The 20,079-nt window shown below is 37.9% G+C and overlaps 4 protein-coding genes across 4 annotated transcripts; 2 read left to right on the top strand and 2 right to left on the bottom strand.

Moving 5' to 3' along the window:
- Positions 1-677: 677 nt before the first annotated feature.
- On the top strand, positions 678-7,143 carry LOC127806463 (glucan endo-1,3-beta-glucosidase 6). The gene is made up of 2 exons (XM_052343773.1): positions 678-1,758; positions 5,922-7,143. The coding sequence occupies exons 1-2, from the start codon at positions 1,418-1,420 to the stop codon at positions 7,027-7,029; spliced, it is 1,449 nt and encodes a 482-aa protein (XP_052199733.1). The 5' UTR covers positions 678-1,417; the 3' UTR covers positions 7,030-7,143.
- A 15-nt stretch (positions 7,144-7,158) lies between these two features.
- On the bottom strand, positions 7,159-10,760 carry LOC127806462 (3-ketoacyl-CoA synthase 15-like). The gene is made up of 3 exons (XM_052343772.1): positions 9,853-10,760; positions 9,161-9,745; positions 7,159-7,838 (listed from the first exon to the last, which is right to left on the bottom strand). Exons 1-3 carry the CDS (start codon positions 10,243-10,245, stop codon positions 7,296-7,298), a joined length of 1,521 nt encoding a protein of 506 aa, XP_052199732.1. The 5' UTR covers positions 10,246-10,760; the 3' UTR covers positions 7,159-7,295.
- Positions 10,761-11,438: 678 nt separating this feature from the next.
- Positions 11,439-13,581, top strand: LOC127805928 (pentatricopeptide repeat-containing protein At4g31070, mitochondrial). Its single transcript, XM_052342774.1, has one exon. It carries the CDS (start codon positions 11,559-11,561, stop codon positions 13,392-13,394), a length of 1,836 nt encoding a protein of 611 aa, XP_052198734.1. The 5' UTR covers positions 11,439-11,558; the 3' UTR covers positions 13,395-13,581.
- Positions 13,582-14,291: 710 nt separating this feature from the next.
- On the bottom strand, positions 14,292-16,981 carry LOC127805800 (uncharacterized). The gene is made up of 4 exons (XM_052342585.1): positions 16,739-16,981; positions 16,474-16,633; positions 14,898-14,940; positions 14,292-14,766 (listed from the first exon to the last, which is right to left on the bottom strand). The coding sequence occupies exons 1-2, from the start codon at positions 16,898-16,900 to the stop codon at positions 16,475-16,477; spliced, it is 321 nt and encodes a 106-aa protein (XP_052198545.1). The 5' UTR covers positions 16,901-16,981; the 3' UTR covers positions 14,292-14,766; positions 14,898-14,940; position 16,474.
- Between the last annotated feature and the right edge of the window lie 3,098 nt (positions 16,982-20,079).

The raw sequence follows: 20,079 nt of genomic DNA, 5'->3' as shown, positions 1-20,079 counted from the left end.
TCTTTGTCTTTTCAACTTACATTTTTACGAAACAAAAATTGTAATATTTTAGGAAATTCATAAATTATATATAGTTAATGATGAATTTTATACTTACTAAGTCACTATTTTATATATATATATATACTTTTGAAAGAGTTAATCATAAGTTGACATATGCACTTATTCATATCTAAGAAGTTAACTATATCCCGAATATTCATCAACTATATTTAAAAATTTTGAGTCTCATTATAGAGCATGTTACTTTAAACATGATTTCACCAAGAATCTTACTTATCTATTGAAAGGTCTCACTCAGTGCTGTAGTGCTATTTTTATCAATACCAATTACTACCAACGTCGAAATCTATCGTTAAAATATTTACAGAAAAAGAAATCTATTTCTAAAAACAGAAATTCCACTATTGCGAGAGTCTAATGCTTCCAGGAGTTTCAATTCTTAACAACAACATCGATAATATATAATAAACAAATATATTATATATATTATTTCCCCTCACACGCAATTGTTTTCTATTATTACTTAGTTTTCTCAACACATTTTATTTATTTATTTACGAGACACCATGTTCTCTACGTCTTGAGCTTTTGTCCAGTTCCGTTCTGTTTGCTCGGTGAGGTTCCACCGTTCCCCCCCTCTCCGTGCCATTAGCTTTTTTAACTCTCTCTCTCTCTCTCTCCAGTTTGCTTTTTGACGTGTGGCCGATGATGGGTTGGGTTCTTGGGCCGACCGCTTGCTCGGAGACAGGCTATTTATGATCACTTTTTTTTGGCTATTTAGCTCATAAATCTCTCTGAAATTTCTTTCAATCCTGAGTAGATATTACGTGTCTTTTGTCTCTCATTTCCTTTTACTTTTTCAGGGTACCAGATAAGCTCGGCCTTTTCTCATTTTTTTTAATGCTAAATTGTACATGACCGCTTTTCATTTCAGTTTTATATTTGAAAGCCCATCCGAAAGTGCTTTATGAAGCCGGAATAAGTTCCAAAGTAAATGTAGCTAGTTGTTTGCTTATGCTGAATCCAGGTCTCCAACTCTAGAGTCTCCCTGTGCCGAAGCTTTGCCATGGCGAGTTTGAGCAGCTGCGGTGGAATCTAAGATCATCACTGACCAAACCCACATAACCTTTCCTCTTCTTGGCTCTCTGATTTGTTTCTTATTTCGTTGTTCATCACTCTGTTCAGTTTAATCGGTTCTTTCTAGTCTGATGGTGTTTCTTGTGTAAAAGCCCTCTTCTTTTTTCCTCTTCTTTCTCCGAGGAACTTCTCAGCGTTTTCCGATCAGATTTGTAGGTTTTACAGGCCTAGATTTAAGCCCTTCTCTGCTAGCTTCAGTCCTCAGTGATTTTTTTTTGTTTTTGTTCTCAACAAACAGCGTAGAAAGCTCAGCCACCTAGTAGATTCATAGGAAACTATGGGCTGGTTTTTGGTGGCTACTGGGGCACTGGTGATTTCACTGTTGTCTTCTTCAATGGACTCGGTTTCTGGCATTGGTGCTAATTGGGGCACTCAGTTAACACATCCTCTGCCTCCAGAAATAGTGGTGAGGCTCCTTAAAGAGAATGGGTTTCGGAAGGTGAAGCTTTTTGATGCCAACTATGACGCATTGAAAGCTCTGGCTAAGTCTGAAATTGAGGTTATGGTTGGTATCCCCAATGACATGCTCTCATCTTTGGCTAGCAGTGTGAAAGCAGCTGAAAAATGGGTTTCCAAAAATGTCTCTACTCATATCAGTTCCAATCATGTTAACATCAGGTTGGCCTTCTCTAGCTCTTTCTTCATCATCTTTGATTTGTGAAAACTACTTTTTTTTTCTAAAGCCAGGAATTCAGATCTTGGTGATTAACTGGCTTGCTATTAACATCCTTGGCATTTTAATTCTGGATAGTTTATGATGGTATCCGAAATAGTTTGTCATGGTGAGGTTCCTAAACTGGCTATCAAGCTTAAACTGAATATTATTGCTGAAATATGTCATTTCCCCCTCCCATTGTTATGTTGGTGGTTGGAGACCGTTGTTGCAAAGTTCTTGTATGTGTCCCACTTTCCAAAATCTGATTTGAGAAGGTTTTCATTAGGAACGGTGATGGACTGGGTACCCCTTCCCTGGTCCTCTCATCCTCTTCCCTATATCTGTACCTGCACCTATTGGGTAATATACCTAATTTTCCGCAACCCGACAAAGTGTTAGCAATGTAACTTTTTTCTATTGAGCATCTAGCGATAAGCCAGAAAAGCTTTCGAGAATGTATGGAATTCACACTTGTGGGTTCCTTGCAAAATTCTAGCAAACTCAGTTGGAAATTGAAAATTTTCTATTAGAGACTACTTTATAAATCTTGAAGTCTTCTTTCTAATTCAGCAAAAATTAGTTTAATTGCCTGTTGGATAAAGAATTAAAGTTCACCTGCATAATCTTTGACTTATGCTTTTGGATGATATGAATGGAATTCAATTTCAGGAGGCTCCGTTTGATTGGCAGCTTGTGGCCCGTATATGTGAAAATTACAACTTGATTATCCTAATTCAAGTTTTCACCAACTAAAGCTTGAGGATGGAATTTTCAACATTGGAGCTAACACAACTTAGTATTAAAAAAGCAAGGGTAATGCCAACCAAAGAAAAGAAGGTGCAATAAATGCACTTTGTATTACAACTTGTTTTTAAACTCAAAAGCACTTAAAATATGTATTTATCACCAATCAATAAGAGTGTTTGGGGGCTGAAAACAAGGTGTAATAAATGCACCTTGTCTTAAAATAAGGTGTATTTATTGCACTTTGACCATTGTTCTAAGGGCAATTATTAGTATTACCCAAAAGGAAATAATCTGCAGAGGAATCATAACATAAAACAGTCCCATTGCTTATTCTAAAGTTGGTCATACGTTTTTTTCCCAAGTATGATAATTGGGGAAGGGGAAAATCCACACAGAAAACATGCAGAGCTGAATAGAGACCAAGTAAAAACATAGGGGTGGGCCCAGTGGCCCACTGACCTTCCACTTCTAAGCAATTGCTGACTGGAAAAAGACTCATGGCACCTTTATATGCACAGATGAGTCCCCATTCCTGATTGATATGGGATGGCCTAGCCAGTTTTTCTTCTGTTAAGATTGGGGAAGGGGAAAATCCACATGACAAAGGTAAGACTGTATGAAGACCATGTAATCCTATAAGAGCAGGCCTATCGTACTTCCAGTTCCAGATAATTGTTGACTGAAACTGATTTCTTAACTAATTGTATAAAGACAATTGTTGACAATTTTAGCGGTTTTCACATAAAAGGCTGATAATGATTCAAGGTCCTATTCAAATCTTTTGGATCTTGCTTTTGGTGAATCTAGATTCCTCAACTTTTGGTCAAGGAAGCAAGAGGCTTTCTTGAGTGGCAACTGTAGTGGGGGTATTATTTGAACTAGATGATGGAAAAGGCAATGCTCTGATGCTCCCTCATCTCTCCCCCAAGAGTGGATGATCATTGTGGGTAACCAACTTCCACCCTGGGCTCACCAAAGATCGGATGGCAATGGAGTGTGTAATTTCAGTGCTGATGAAGATTCACTTCTTTTGCAACTCAAAGGTGGTATGCAAAAGTTAGCTACGCCTCTGTGAACATATTTGCACTTAAAGTTTTGGAAGTGATCAGCCTGGATGATGATTTCGCATGGAAACTGCCTAAGCAGTTTTTTTCCTTATAGGCGAAACTTGCTAAATAGGTTTTTCTTTTCTTTCTTTTTTTTTGCTTCAAAAGCAAAACCTCTTTAGGGGTTTATACTTAAAATGTGGTTTGTTTTCACATTTTAGTTTTCCTTAAAAGTTGAAAACTGCCAAAATGGTTTTTTCGTTATTGAAATTGAACTGCTTTGGCTGTTTGTTGTATAAAATGCTCTAAACCATTTTGACATTTTTTTTAATTGAAGAAATACAGTTTTAAAAACATAATAAAGTTGTTTCTTATTTAATTTTGAAAACGCATTAGTGGTTACTGTAATTTACCATCCCCATTCCATCCTGCAGCTTCAGTTAATGAGGGGGAGGTGAATGATGTAAAGTATAGGATGAGTCAGAGTTTTAGCTTGGGGAATCAGTTTAGTTTCCATTTTATTCTCTTAATTTTTTCCTAAATGGTTTCAAATTTTGAAAGAACTTCATGAAATTGGATTCCTAGAATCCAGTTGCTGTGCTTGTGTTTTCAATCTCTTTGCCCTAGGTTGTATGGTCAGAATTAGGGTAGAATTGGCAAAAGAGCATTCTCGAGATGGTACACTTGGACAATTTGATTAGGATGCATCTACATGTTAACCTAGTTCTGTACTAATTGAAAGTAGGGTTGTCAATTTTTGGACATGACCCGATTACATGACACGACACGGAGTTAAGCGGGTTAGGGTTGGGGTTAATCGGGTTTGGGTCATAAACGGGTTAACCCGTTTATGACACGATTATTTTCGTGTGTTAGGCAGGTCAACTCGTCTAACCCGTTTAGACACGTAATGACACGTTTAATTAAACGTGTTAACGGGTTGACCTGAATATATTAACACGATTAGATACGAAATGACACGTTTAATTAAAAGGGTTAGTTGGCTGATCTGAACACGTTAACATGATTATACGCGAAATAACACGTTTAAAACTAAATAATACGTTTAACAAGTGACACAGCACCCGTTTAAATTAAACGGGTTAAACAGGTTAACAGGTGACACGACACGACATGTTTAGTTAAACAAGTTGTGTTGTGTTACATGTTTAATAAACGTGTCGTGTTCGAGTTTAAGGAATTTGACACGATTATTAAACGGGTCGTGTTCGGGTTAGCCTGACACATGTTATACGTGTGTCTCAACACGACACGATTACGACCCGCCAACCCGTATTTTCACCCCTTTTGAAAGCAATGCTTTATTTATTTGAAAATATTGCTCATTTATACTCTTTCGCTTTGTGTTGTTTCTAGCCTTTTGTTGTATAGATAAACTTTTGAATTCATGTAGTGACCCCACCTAGTAGAGTTAAGGCTTCGAATCATTGTTGTACAAATTAGAACTACATGCCTATGGAATATGATGGTTGGCTTCAGACATATCTTAGAAAAGGAATTCTTTTTTCCTTTCCTTTTCTTTTTCCCATTAAGTACCAGTAAGTAAGCTTATGCCACCTGGAGCCTAGTGGAGGAGCAATTAAGGTTCACAAGACACAAACTCAACCTTGGGCTCGCTAACGATACCACCTACCACTAGGCTACAAGTTCGTTGGTGGGAAATTTAAGTCATATAATGGTATTTTGATACGCGTGCTTCATCCACTCCGAATCTAGATTATGGGTGAGAGTATGCTTTAGTAAATACTATCCCCTTTTTGTGTATTTGGTTGCAGCCTTTTTGCTTCTGTGTTGTTGTCTTACCTTGTCTGCTGTTCTAAACTTGGATACAGTTAACTGATGGCGGCATATCTTAGACTGGATGCTTGAACTTTTCCATCAGTAATCTCCCTTTGAATTCCATAATAATCACTTTTAACCTATAGCTTTTTTAGGTTATCTAGGAAAAAAAAAAAATCATCGCCTTTTTTGGGATTATGCCCCCTTGCAGGTGCCCCACACACCCGAGCCCCAACGGAGAGTGCCGGGGGGGGGGGGGGGGGGGTAAATCAAGGAACCCAGCGGTACTCGGTTTTGATCCAGGGACAATGACTCTAACCATGACGGAGCGGGTCCCCACGTGAATCGCTTGAACCACTGGGCTGTGCCCCTGGGGGCAAAAAAAAAAAAAAAAAGATTTATGTGCTTAAAAGATGGATAGATGCTTAAAAGATTTATGTGCTTGCACATAAATAGCTCATTTCTGATACCTGAGTGTTACTACTGTTTGTATAATGTTTCTCCCCCTGAACAGCCTTTTCATGATTTTTCAGGTATGTTGCTGTTGGAAATGAACCTTTCTTGGAAACATACAATGGGACCTATCTCAGAACGACCTTCCCTGCTCTCCAAAATGTCCAATCTGCTCTCATAAAAGCTGGTCTCAGCAATAAGGTCAAGGTGACTGTCCCCCTTAACGCCGATGTCTATGCAAGTTCAAGTAGCCTTCCATCTGGTGGAGATTTCCGACAAGACATTCACGATCTCATGGTTGCCATTGTCAAATTCTTAAGTGATAATGGTGCCCCTTTTACTGTCAACATCTATCCTTTCATAAGCCTCTACATAGACCCCAACTTCCCAGTTGAGTATGCCTTCTTTGATGGCAATGCATCGCCAATAAATGATGGTGGGACAACCTACTACAACATGTTTGATGCAAACTATGATACTCTTGTATGGGCTTTACAGAAGAATGGGTTTGCAAACCTGCCCATCATAGTAGGGGAAATTGGGTGGCCCACTGATGGGGACCAAAATGCTAACATTGCCTATGCTCAGCGGTTCAACCAAGGGTTCATGTCCCATATATCAGGCGGGAAAGGAACTCCAATGAGACCGGGGCCAATTGATGCTTATCTGTTCAGTTTGATCGATGAGGATGCAAAAAGTATTGAACCTGGCAATTTTGAACGCCATTGGGGGATACTCACATATGATGGACTACCGAAATATCCCCTGAACCTTGGTACAGGGAATTTAATTCCAGCAAGAAACGTGCGCTACCTAGAGAAGAAGTGGTGTGTTATGAGGCCATCTGCAAGTCTTGAGGATCCTCAAGTGTCATCCAGCGTGAGCTATGCTTGTGGGCTTGCTGACTGCACAAGCCTTGGTTATGGCACATCTTGTGCAAACTTGGATGCTCGTGGGAACATTTCGTATGCATTTAACAGTTACTACCAGATAAATAATCAGCTTGACCAGGCGTGCAAGTTCCCGAACCTTTCCATGGTAACAAAAACAGATCCATCAGTGGGCAGTTGCAGATTCGAGATCATGATTGAACCATACTATGGCGGCGCTGAAAGCATGTTAGGCTACAGCCAAAGAACATTGAGCTTTGTGGCAGGCTCCATCTTGTTTCTGTGGACATTTCTGTGAATTCTCATTTGCTTTCCAGTGTTAGCTTCAGAAGCTGTTCAGAAGCTGAAACCTTAATTGGCCAATGATTGAAGCAGTTCAATTTTGCTATGTAGTAAAAACATTCCCTTCTTATGAGTAGCTGTACCATTTTAATAGGATTTGGTAGTTTTCATATTTAAGGGCTTTGAGAGTTTCACCAGTTTGGTGCATTACATGAAGTGCCAGTCGATACTTTCTTTGTTTTCTGTTTTCCCCGCTATGCCCCACATCTACGATGAATAAACTCAATCCTCACACCAGGGGGTTCTCTTAGGCATCCCAACTGTCCTAACCGCTTTCCAGACAACACTGTTGCACTTGAAGCCAGACCCATATGCGATCTGCCACACCTGGTCGCCTCTCTGGATCCTTCCATTCGCCTCCAGGTATGCGAGCTCGTACCATACGCTGCTGCTGGACGTGTTGCCAAATCGCTCCAGGGTTTGCCGGGATGCCTCCATGTAGTCTCCGGTGAGCTCCAAATTGGTCTGAATCTGGTCTAGGACTCTCTTGCTGGTGGCCAGAATGCAGACGTGCTGGAAGGCGAGCTTGTAGTTGGGAATGTAGGGCTTGGAGGTGTGGCTGAAGAGCAGAGAGGTGAAGAACTTGAGCTGCTCGGATAGTGGCAGGACCAAGGGGCCAAGTGTGGTTATGTTGGCTTTGAGAGCTTCGCCACCCAGCTCTACTATGTCTTTGCTCACCCACAGCCCTTTCTTCCCCTCGCCGTCTTCCTTTTGATGTATGCTTTTGAAGCTTCTATCGTCCATGCCTTTGTGAGTCCGAACCAGCTGCCACAGCAATTGACATTTACGTGTATGCCTTCCAGTTAAAACAAATATAAGTGCCAAACACATATTTTAGCCCTATGTTACACTTGAACTTTTCATTGTCTCAATTTTACATCTAAATTATATAATTTCGAATTAATTACACACGTCGTCATATTTGATCTAGTGCTTGTAATGTACACATGCTAAAATACTCAAATTATTATTCATGCGCGTGTAAATCAATCACTATCTTTGTCACAATGCCTTCCTTCAATGGTTGGCCACAAGATAGGTGCAAATCACCAGGAGGCGGCAAGCGAAAACAGTAGGGGCAAGCATTCATCAATCAGGGAAGGCATAAGACAAAGTCGTCGACGAAGTTGCCTCTTCGCCTTCTGCTTTCCTTGACCAATGATAGCTTTCACTTGTCGCTTCTTAATAACCTGCACTTGCCTTGTTATCAGCAATTAAAAAAAGTTGTGGTAGAGATGGTGGTCAGGTTGCACACACGTGATGAGTAATTTAAGTATTTTAGCGTGTATGTAATAGATCAAATGTGACTAAGTGTATAATTAATTTGAAATTACATTATTCAAGAATGCAATTCAAGTAACAAAAAATTGAATATTTAAACGAAAAACATATAAGTATAAGGACTAAAATATGTATTTCATCAACATCAAGTCTTAATTAAATATTTAATCTTTTACTTTACCTAATTAAATATATAATTTTGGGTCGAACAAAATATGAATGCCCTCAAGAATATAAGGCTACGTTCTCTTTGTTATTTTTAAGTCATTTTTAGTTTTTAATTTTCTAAAATAATGAAAACTCGTTCTCTTTGTTGTTTTTAAAAATATATTTTTGAAAATAAAAAAAAAATTGTAAAGAAAACTCAAAACAACAAAAAGTTATTTTGAGTGTTTTCATTCAAAACAAACTCTAAACTCAAAATATATTTATTTATTCATATTTTATTATTATAATGGAAAAAAATTACAAAATTCATTAGTTTTGAAATGTATATTTTTTTAATAATATATTAACATTAATATTTCTAATTTACTAAATAATCAAATTTATTGAATAAAATATCATTAAAAAATTATTTTCAAAATTTTAAAGAGAATGCGTTTTTTAATTTTCTGTTTTGAGAAATAATTTTTTAAAATGATAAAGAGAACGCATTTTTAATTTTCTAAAAATAAATTATCAAAATAGAAAATTAAAAATAAATTTAAATTTTAAAATTAAAAATTAAAAATTAAAAATTAAAAATTAAAAAGCAAAAGACAACGTAGCTTAATTTTCTTTAAAAAAAATTGAGTTTGAGGTACCTGTTTGAGCTGGTACTTGGCGCGCCACCAGTCGAGGCGGCGATTGGAGAGCAAGACGGCGGCAGCCCCCATCCGAAAGAAGCAATTGGGAAGAAGCATGTCAAGTTCATCGCCTCCATACCAAGCAAAGCTTACCACTTCCGTGCTCACCACCAACGCGTAAGTCCCCGGCCACGCGCTTAGAAGATCCCTCGCCAAATCAATGGCGATGATCCCGGCGGCGCATCCCATGCCGCCGAGGTTGAAGCTGTTTATATCGTGCCTCAGCTTGTAGTGGTTTATCAGCATGGCCGACAAGGAGGGCGTGGTGTTCAGAATCCCGCAGTTCACGATCAGGATGCCGATGTCCTTCGGCCGGATTCCAGTGGCGGCGAGGAGATCGTCCACCGCGCCGAACATCACCATCGCCGCTTCTTCTCGGCCGTCTCTGAGGTTCGCTTCATAACCGGGACGGAACACTGCTCTCGGCAAGTAGGTCTCGTCTCCTATGCCGGAATCTTGGAGCGCCCGCCGCTGAAACTCGATTGATTCGTCGTTGAACTTCCCGGATTTTCTCGCCAGGTCTATGAATTCTTCCTTCGATATCTTCAACATTCAAATTGACAAATCGGATCAATGAAAACGAAAGAACACACAAGTTAAATCAGAGAAGTCCGATTAAATTGAATCATGTTTAGGGCTAATCAATTTACCTTGAGCTCGCTTGGAGGCCGAAAGCAGGCGAAATCAAGCAAATAAGTACCGCGGGGCATAGAATCGAGACAAACGTATAGAAGAAAGGCCATCAACGCGAGGAGAAACAGAGAATTCGTGAGGTCGCGCTCGAAGGAGAAATCATCCAGAGTGAGCTTCCCAATTTCAGCGCTGAGAATGACGAGGAGAAGCGGCGGGCCAACGAAATAGATGCCATGGCTTACGAGGTAGCAGTAGCCGAGCTTGACGTATTTGAGATTGATGGAGCTGAGGAAGTCCGGCAGGCCTCGCCGGACTCTCACAGAGAAACTTGGGATGCCGGAATCGGCGATTCCCTGGTCGGCGATCTCAAACGAAGGCCTCTCGTGCTGGCTGTCCATCGGCATAGACATCCGAAAGGAAGTTCAATCGGAATCAGTTGGAAATGCAGAAAGAAGGGGAAGATTTTGAGGATGAAAACATCGGAAAGTTCCATATTCTGCACGGAAGAAAGGAGATTTTGGATGATGAAACGCATTTGCAGGCTTTACGTGCATGAAGTCTTATGAACAGCAGGTTTGCAGCACCAGCCAACTCTTGCTTGTACGAGAAAGAGAGAGAGACCAACACAACATTGCTTGCACGGAAGAAAGGTGTCATCGATAGGAGACAAAGAGATGGGGAAGGGTGCATCATTCGTGACTTGCGGGTTGCCAATCAAAGTAGAGAGAAAAGGTTAGGATTGATCTAGACGATGATGGTTGATGAAAGACTCAATTTTTTCGTTTGGGTTAACAAGAGACAGAAACGAGAGCAAAGATAACTATTGAAGACGAAGCGGAAAGTGAACAGAAGGATCGGTTCGATTTTTTTTTCTATTTTCTCTCTTTTGTTTTTCTTCTTTCTAACTTAGATTACGTGTAACTCACACAATTTATTTTAAACTATGCTTAGTAGTCAATATATGTAAATTATAAATGTTAAATATTTAATAGATTTGATTTAAAATTTATAGGCTAATAGACTTTTCATATAAAGTTAATTTAGGGAGAAAAATATAGATTTTACCAAATTTCTTGGAATTATTACTTTTGTGTGATCTTCTTTCGTTCGTTCGTGTGCTTAATTTTGATAAAAGGGATAAATTATAAATGGAGACTTTGCTTCACTGTACAGGCTAAGAAATTAAACCCCATGACCTATTGGTGCAAATTCTATCTTATCATGAGCGAACCACTTGACATGAATATTAAGAGTGATTTTTAAATCTCTTATTATGTATGTTGATGCGTTTAAACTAAAGACTTCTTACACTAATTAAAATTTAAACTAAACTAAGATTTAAAGGGATTATTATTTCTTACTCATCATTTTTTAACAAAAGAAAGCATTTTAGATTTAATTAGGGTGGGTTTTGATTTTAAAATACATTTTTCTCAAAATTTAATAATTTTAAAAATATGACAAGTTGAAATATTAAAATTTATGAAAAAATGTTCAAAACCAATACTTTAATTGGGATCTAATATGATATTAATGGGGTTCAAAAAAATTGAACCAAAACCAAATTTAAGTTAAAAAGACATGAAAGAAATCAACTAAATCACATTCATTTCTATTGATTTCTAAGTCTATTCCAGCCATGAGCCACCTTTGCAATATATGGCACATGAACACATGCCCAAGGGCAAGTCGTCCACCATGGTAACACCACTGGGTCATCCAAATGATTGGGTCCATCAGACGGTTCTCGTCAACCAGCGGCTCCCCAGTTTCAAGATCTTCATCAGTTGTTACTGACAGAGTAAAAGATTTGGTCTTGAAAGGGCAATATGTCCAAGCCCTTCACCTCTACAAGGAACAACTTCATCCCCATGGAAACTCTTGTGCCGCCTCCATTCTTCCCTCACTCATCAAAGCTTCTTCCCGTGCCGAAAACCAACTTATGGGTCTTCAGCTTCACTGCCTTGTCCTCAAAACAGCCGCTGGTCTGGACCCCGTTGTGTCCAATTCCCTCATCTCCATGTATGCCAAGTTTTCAGAGGTCCAATGCGCCCGCAAACTGTTCGACACAATGCCTCGGAGGGACAGCATCAGTTGGAACTCAATGGTAAATTGTTATACCCAAAATGGGTATTACCTGGAGTCAATGCAACTGTTTAGGCAGATGTATTTGCATGGTTTTCCAGCGAAACCCGAGTTGGTTGCAAGCGTGCTTTCTAGTTGTTCCAGGAATAGAGATTTTGGGCTGGGAAGGGAGATTCATGCTGTTGCAGTCGTCAATGGATGGATGGAGGAATCCGTTTTCTTGCCAACAGCATTGCTTCCCTTGTACCTGCGGTCTCGTGACACCTTGATGGCTTTTCGGGTTTTCGACGGAATGGAGATGAAAAATGAGGTTTCTTGGACTGCCATGATTACTGGATGCGTCGCAAATCAGAGCTATAACACTGCACTGCATTGTTTTCGAGCAATGCAGGCTGCAGGAGTTAAGCCCAACAGAGTAACACTGGTTGCCCTTCTACCACTTTGCGCCGAGCTCAGTTGCATTAAGCATGGGAAACAGATTCATGGTTATGCTTTTCGTCATGGGTTCGATTCAGAAGTTCGAATATCTTCAGCTCTCCTGCACACGTATGGCAAATGTGGAGAATCATTACGTGCTATCCAGCAAATCTTTGAGAGAACAAGAGATAAAGATGTGGTGATGTGGAGTTCAATAATAGCAAGCTATTCTCAAAGGGAGGATGCTGCTGAAGAAGCCATAAAACTTTTCCATCAAATGCAGATGCAGGGGCTTCAACCAAATCATGTCACACTGCTGGCTGTGGTCTCTGCCTGCACCACTTTGTCTTCAGTAAGCCATGGACGTGGCTGTCATGGGTTTATCCTCAAATCTAGCTTGCTTTCTGACTTGCTCATTGTTAACTCTCTTCTAAATATGTATGCAAAATGTGGCTGTCTGCTTGAGGCTACTCAAGTTTTCGTAGAAATGTCGATGAGGGATAATTTTTCATGGAGTACTCTTATTAGTGCCTATGGTCTTCTTGGCCATGGCCAGGAAGCTCTGCAACTATTCCGGGAGATGCAGGAGGGAGGATTGGAGCCTGATGCAATCACAATCCTTGCAGTTTTAACGGCCTGCAACTATGCTGGCCTCGTCGACGAGGGACGAAAACTCTTTGATAAAGCCATCGAGGATAAGAAAATTTCACTCGGGATAGAGCATTACGCTTGCCACATTGATCTTCTGGGGCGGACAGGGAGACTTGAAGATGCTTGTGAGGTTGTGAGCAGAATGCCGATGGAGCCTAGCATGAAGATTTGGAGCTCTTTGATCTCAGCTTGTAAGGTTCACGGAAGACTGGATGTTGCAGAGATGTTGGCACTTGAGCTGGTTAAACTAGACCCTGAGGACGCAGCCAACTATGCATTGTTAAGTACGGTTTATGCCGAGGCTGGTAATTGGTCTGGGGTGGAGGAATTAAGGAAATGCATGAAAGGAAAGGGATTAAGAAAGACCTATGGCTACAGCCGAATTCAGCTGGAAGCTGGAACATGAGGTTTCTTTGCAAATTGGCTGGGGTTACAGGTGTGATTTCGGCTGGCTGTGTTAACCGCATCTTTTGGTGTAACTGATTATTCCTTACCTCAAGACCAAGTTAGTTGTTGGTCTGTAAAAATTATGACAGGTGTACTTGAAGCTATTCTTATAATAAGATCGCATTTGGTAGAATTATTATGTGAAAGTGCTAGTGCGAGCAATCTACTTTGACTTCTTTTTATAGTTTAAATACTTTTGTATTGCCTCTTTTTACTGTCATATTTATGTTAATGCACTTTTTAATGATATCTAAACAAGACATTTCTGAACCTTTATAAAAAAATTTATCATAGATATTTATAATCAATCATTTATTACTTGAAAGATGAGCAATACTATTTCATTACAACAAGTATGGATTATTGAGAAGAATAAAACGTGACAAAGTGAGAAAAGCTTGTATACTAAAAATGTCCCTTTAGCAAAGCGAAAGAGACTTAGTGTAGGCCCATTTTACAAGCTTGACCTGCCACAATGTTGTGTTAATCCAATGAATTGGGGTGTTAAATCCTAGATTATATGAAAATGAAAATCATACAAAATAAAAATATCAAAATGATATTTTTCAAAAAAATAAAAAATAGAAATGCCTAAATAAAAATAGAAATGTTTTTTAATATTTTTGAAATTACTAAAACAGTTCAAAAATGTTTTTTACCATTTCAAAAAGGAAAACCGAAACGATGCCCTCAGATCTTTCCGTGCATCACAGGTTAAATCCAACTCATTAGATTCAACTGATATGCTTGTTGACTACTTGTGGGTTAAGTTTTAATAAAGGTCGGGAAGAGAGTTTCAAGTATATGCTTGTTGAGTAATTGTGTGCAAACCTTTTTCGCGTAGTGCCATCACAGGAGAAATATAGATCTTCCCCTTCCCCAACCATCTTAATTAGGAGAAAAAAATTACAAATATCATGTATATCAAATAATGTTCTTCACCTTTGTTTTTCCTAACAAACAGAACACAACAGTCTAAATAAGAACAAAATTGAAAAAAAAAAAAAAAAAAAAAGACTACTTTTTAAACAGGTAAACTGAGGAATCTTATTTTTCCAGTAGCAGTAACTGATCTGTGGTGAGATTGGAACAAGAAAGGGGCATCCTTAAGACTGTCAACATGGATCCAATTAATTATAATGACCCATGTTCTAGTGAGAAAACCAAATTCAAATTTAAAAACTCAGACAACCAGCAAAACATATGCCCCCAACATACACAGCTCATGCCTGCAGAAACAATTGTTCATCTTTGTATACAGGATCCTACTGCAGAAAAGCAGCTCTCTGACTAAAGTACCCGGGCCCATCCAACTCGATTATAACTTCCAACTGGTGAAAAGAAGACAACAGTAACCTTACATCAGGAAGTTGATCAGAATGGTACCATATAACAGAAACAGTGAAGCCCTCCTTGGCATTGACTCATTTCATGTAAAATTCTTTCAGAACTTAGGATTTACCTTCCATTGAGTACTCTCAAATAGGATTCTCTGGTCTTGAAGTCTGTAACGAAAACATGCATTAAAATAAAATAATAAGAAAAGATCAATTTCATTTCATGAGTCAATAATAATTTGAAAAGAAGACAAATAGAGTTGTAGCAGATCAATAAAATCAAAGTTTATCAAATGCCTAAAGATGCCAATTCAAGTGCAAATGATTTAAGCAACGGGTGGGAGTGGGAGTATCTTTTCATGGTGATGCAATTTCCTTCTTTCTTCTTGCTGTGCTGCTTTTGCTTTGAAAGGGTTCATCATCCTTACTTTGAACGGGTTTTCATCATTTCTTCACGTGACAACTCAAACTTTTCATTATTACAATTAGATTCTAAACTTATATTTTCGAGTCAATTTCACTCTTGCACTTTGATGTGAACAAAGTATGATGTATTTTTTGCCATATCACTTTACCTTTTTTATTTTTTTTACATATGAAAATATAGGAGTTAAATTAATTAAAAAATTTAGGTCCAAAGGTATAATTAAAACAAAGTTCGGAATGCCACACGAAGAAAAACTCAGCGTACAAGAGTTAAAAATTGACTAAAAAATTAGGTTCAAGGGTGTAATCGAAACAACAAAAAGTTTTTGTGGCCATATGAAAAAAACGTGAAAGTACTAAGGCAAAAATATGGATCTGGCCTAAATTCTATCTCGCAGGTCATTTCTACCTATTACCTGATGTTATATAAGGCTTAACAGTCTCTCACAAAGTTTTTCTTAGTCATCCTTTATCTCTTTCTATAAACACTTGTTCTATTCCATCCACTCTTCCCAAAGGAGCCTTTATTGGTCTTTTTCTCACATTACAAAACCATCTAATTGTGTCTTATGCATCTAAATCTTCAATAGAATCCACTCTAACCTTACTACAAATAATACCCAAGACCTCCTTAAAAGTCTCCCAAGTTGTCCCGTTCCTAACATAACATCATCAGCTGCTCCAAAAATTAAACAGCTCCAAATCTGTCAAGAGCACCACTATTCAACTCCAGTGGGCAAAAACACCAACCTGAACCTTTCTAGCAAGTTGGTATGCAATTATAGCTTATTCCCACACTCACATAAACAGTTGCACATCAGCATCCAGCAATATGCCATCATTGCAATGCTCCTCAAATTTTTTGAAGCAAGGAATAACGATGGCCTAAAAGCCCCCTAAAAGCAACTTTACATTCAGCATAAAAACCTTATATTTAGAATAGAAAATTGGAATAACTTTGAACAGCCCCCTAGAACCAAGGAATAACCTTACATTTAGCATAGATAATTTACCTTGGACCAACTAACAACAGCTGAAATATTATTTTGATAGATAAATACCATCTACAACAAAGTCCAAATCAAAGTTATGCGGAAATAATGAATTGACTAGGAAAGTAAAACAAAATATAGGGTGATGACTAGAAAAGTCCAAACTGAAATGTAGGAACCCGAACAAAATGCAGTCCATGACACATTCAAGTCTAGAGGTTTGGAATCCATTCTCATATGAACTGGAATGAACAGAACCCTAGGAAGTTTATCCACGCCAAACCTTAAGATGATGATGATGAGGAGGAGGAGGAGGAGGAAGAAGCAGATACTGAAGGGTTGCTTCCGACAGATGGCGGCTGATAGATTCGTGCTTTTTTGAGAATTTCAGCAACAATCCAATGCTTACGCTTGCTCAACGGCCTAGAAGGATCTAATTTAACCTGCATTGTTGATCAAAATGGAACATTTTTCTTTCAATGACATAAATTGGAAGAAATACATAACAATTATATATAGAGGCGTGCGTATGAATAAGAATGACCCACTCGATCGCCGATGTTGCAGTGGTTGTTCTCGTCGTGAGCCATGAACTTAGAGGTCCGCTTGACGTAGCGATTATAGAGCTTGTTGTGGAATAGCCTGTCCACTGCCACCACCACCGACTTCTGCATCTTGTTCGACACCACCACACCCACCACCGGCTTCATCTCCCTGTCTCTCTCTTCACTCTGTCCAATACACTCAAAACCCTAGTTCGCTCGGTCCCCTTGGCCCGGCCCTTCGAGAAACGAAAAGAGAAAGAGATTCATTCGGATATTAACGTGTTATAAACTTAATGGGTCGGATCGGGTCGCCGGTTAGGCCCTGGCGAGGTGACCCATTAAGCTTAATAATAACTTTTTAATTTAGAATTCTAAAATAAAATATCAAAATATTGCTAATTATAATTTAAATTACAATATTTTTGGGTATCATATTTAAGTGGTGCAATATACAAATTAAAAAATAGTTATAACAACAAATGATGCAATCTAAATATTATTGTCTAAATACAATAGGTAAAATTTAGTGAACATAAGAGATAAAATATAATAAGAAACAAAGGACTTGGTTGCATGTTGGGAAACAAATAGCTAGAGTTCGATCCGTTGTTTAGGAGAACTCAAGTCTTTGTATGAGAGATAAAAAAAAAATTGAGTCTCATGAATAAGCATCGAGTTTGAATAAACAGTTCAATGAATGAAGCAAGATAATGAGTACTTGCTCAGAGCAAGTTTTGTTGTCCATGAGAGTAGATCTGCTATTCGAGAGAAAATACATGAAAATTTATCTTACATCGACCTTCTAATACTTAAGTTAATGTGGTTTGGACGATACTTTGATGAAGCAAGTAAAATGTATGAAGAAGCAGGTGACATACTACGAACAAGTTGCTTAAGTTGGTCCAAAATGTGAAATCGCTCATCTCAGACGCCTCCCACACCTGGTTCGACAGGACGTGGGAGGAGATTAATCATGGTGACCCAGCCAGATGCAGTGGTTAGACCCGAACTCACCGCACACAAGGAGCCCCCTCACTTTGAAGAGAAGTACCCTATACTGTCGCTTACTAAACTCGATCATTGGTCTTAACAAGTTGCTTAAGTTGTTTGAGAGAAGTACATGACATTAAGATAGCAAGTAAAATGTGAGAATGAGTGTCTAGAATGCGAAAGGTCACAAAATAATTGCTAAAATATTAAGGTGGGAGTTATTTATATTAAATAGATTAGTGTTATTGTATTATAATAACACTAAACAAGAAAAGTAAGAGTGTAATGTACCACGAAGAAGTGAGATGTAAAATTGAAAGTGATGTCACGTACACTTTTAAAGTAGGGATACCGATACCTTAACATATTTTAAAATTGTCCAATAAATAAGAATATGTGATTTTAAGGTTAATTTGATTTAGAGGACAACATAAATTAATATTATTGTAAATTTTAAAAAGACAATAAATATTTATAAAAATCAAATTTTAGAACAAAAGAAATCACATTTTTGTTTAGTTGCTTAGTGAAACTAAGTGTAACACGATTAATTAAAATGTTAAATTATAAATAATTAAAGGGTAACACTAATAATTGTTTTAAAGGTAATGGTTAAATAACAATATTTTTTTTATTTTTAATATTTAAATAATTTTATTGATTGATGATAAATATATCATATTTTGAACTAGTAGTGTGCAAACAGTTAGTTCAGTTAATAAATGGATGAAAATTTAGTAATCGAAAAAACTGAAATGATTTAAAAAATCTGAATCGAATTGATCGAACAACCCAAAAATTAAAAAAACTTAAAAAAAATAACTGACCAAATAAATTGAACAAACATGAAAAAAAACTAAACAAACTAAAAAATTTGAAAAACTCGAATTCAAACTCACATTTGTTCGATGGCGCCTATTGGAGCAAAGATGATAGAAAATGGTAGGTCAGTCATGGGTCATGTTATGAAATTGGATCGATAACAAATCACAATCAAACCAATCAAATTACACATGGACACATAATTTAACATGAAAAACTCAAATCGAGAAAAATCACAGGCAGAAAGAACAAAATATCATTAACAAAATATTGGTAACACAAAAGTGATATAGTTGCAATTAATTTCAAAACATTGGACACTTATTTATAGATCTAAAATCATTTATAGATGAATAAAAGAAATTATATCCTGATTAGAAGATAATGCATGAGAAAATTCGTCCAGATGAGATAAATCTTACATAAAATCAAATTTGACAATATCATAATCACAGTTAAATTCGAAATCATAATCACGGTCAAAATTAGGAATCCCAATCTCAGTCAAATTTGAATTATGGGTCACAATTGTAACAAGCTCCACCTTGACACAAAATTCAAATATGAAATTATCCAAAATTCTTTCTTCCAAGAAATTCACAAATAATTAATTTCATGATAAATACCAAGCAAAACTGCACCACAAGAAATACCACCCAAATCCACACAAAGTTTATTGTAGTGGATATCTTCAGCTGCACTTAAAAGCATAACCACATATTAGCCTCAACATATCTTTATTGATTTTAATAACTTCACATTTATCAATATAAATCCCCATTGATAACTTCACTTTCATCTAAATCTATTCGTCTAAAATTACACGTATCTTAACCTGCAATAGTGAGAATCAAGATATTCTGATCCAATAATGGAATATCATACTTCAAGATAGCTAATATGAAGATCAAATAACCCCAAATAATGTAAGCGGTTGATAAACAAAATCCTAATAGAAAACAAACCAGAGAATACCAAGTCTAGACAACAAATCTGGGCAAAAATATATCTGAATCTGGGTTGATAGATTGGCTAGTTGGATATGGCCTAATAGGTCAACCCTGAGCTGATCAAATTTGAAGTGAGTCTAGACTTGGTGGTTCGGATCTAACCAAATTTGGATAAAGACATTGGTGTGCTAAAACAATAGTTTTCTGCAATGGAGAAACCTAATCAGTAATGGCTGTTGTGTTGACGGATGGCAAGCAGCAAGGAAGGCCTATGGTCGACAGTAGAGGAGCAAGGCGACGAAGGCTGGCCAACGATCGATGGTGGAAAAGAGAGCAAATCAACAACAAGAAGCTCGATAGTGACCAATGATGTTCCAATCGATGAAGACGCTAACGATGAAGGGGCAAACGACCGATGAGGTGGAGGAAAACGATCGGATTTGAAGCAACGGTGAGGGCAAGGGCAATCGATGGTGAATGTGGTGTTGTCGGTGATGGAGGAGGAAGCAGATGTGCTGCGACGGCTGAACGTGCTGGGCAACCTAAAACCAATTGATGATGCAGATCCAACAACTGAGATCT

Source organism: Diospyros lotus, chromosome 7, assembly GCF_014633365.1.
Source record: "Diospyros lotus cultivar Yz01 chromosome 7, ASM1463336v1, whole genome shotgun sequence".
NCBI classification, from domain to species: Eukaryota; Viridiplantae; Streptophyta; class Magnoliopsida; order Ericales; family Ebenaceae; genus Diospyros; species Diospyros lotus.
This window is presented reverse-complemented; position numbering and strand designations above follow the sequence as displayed.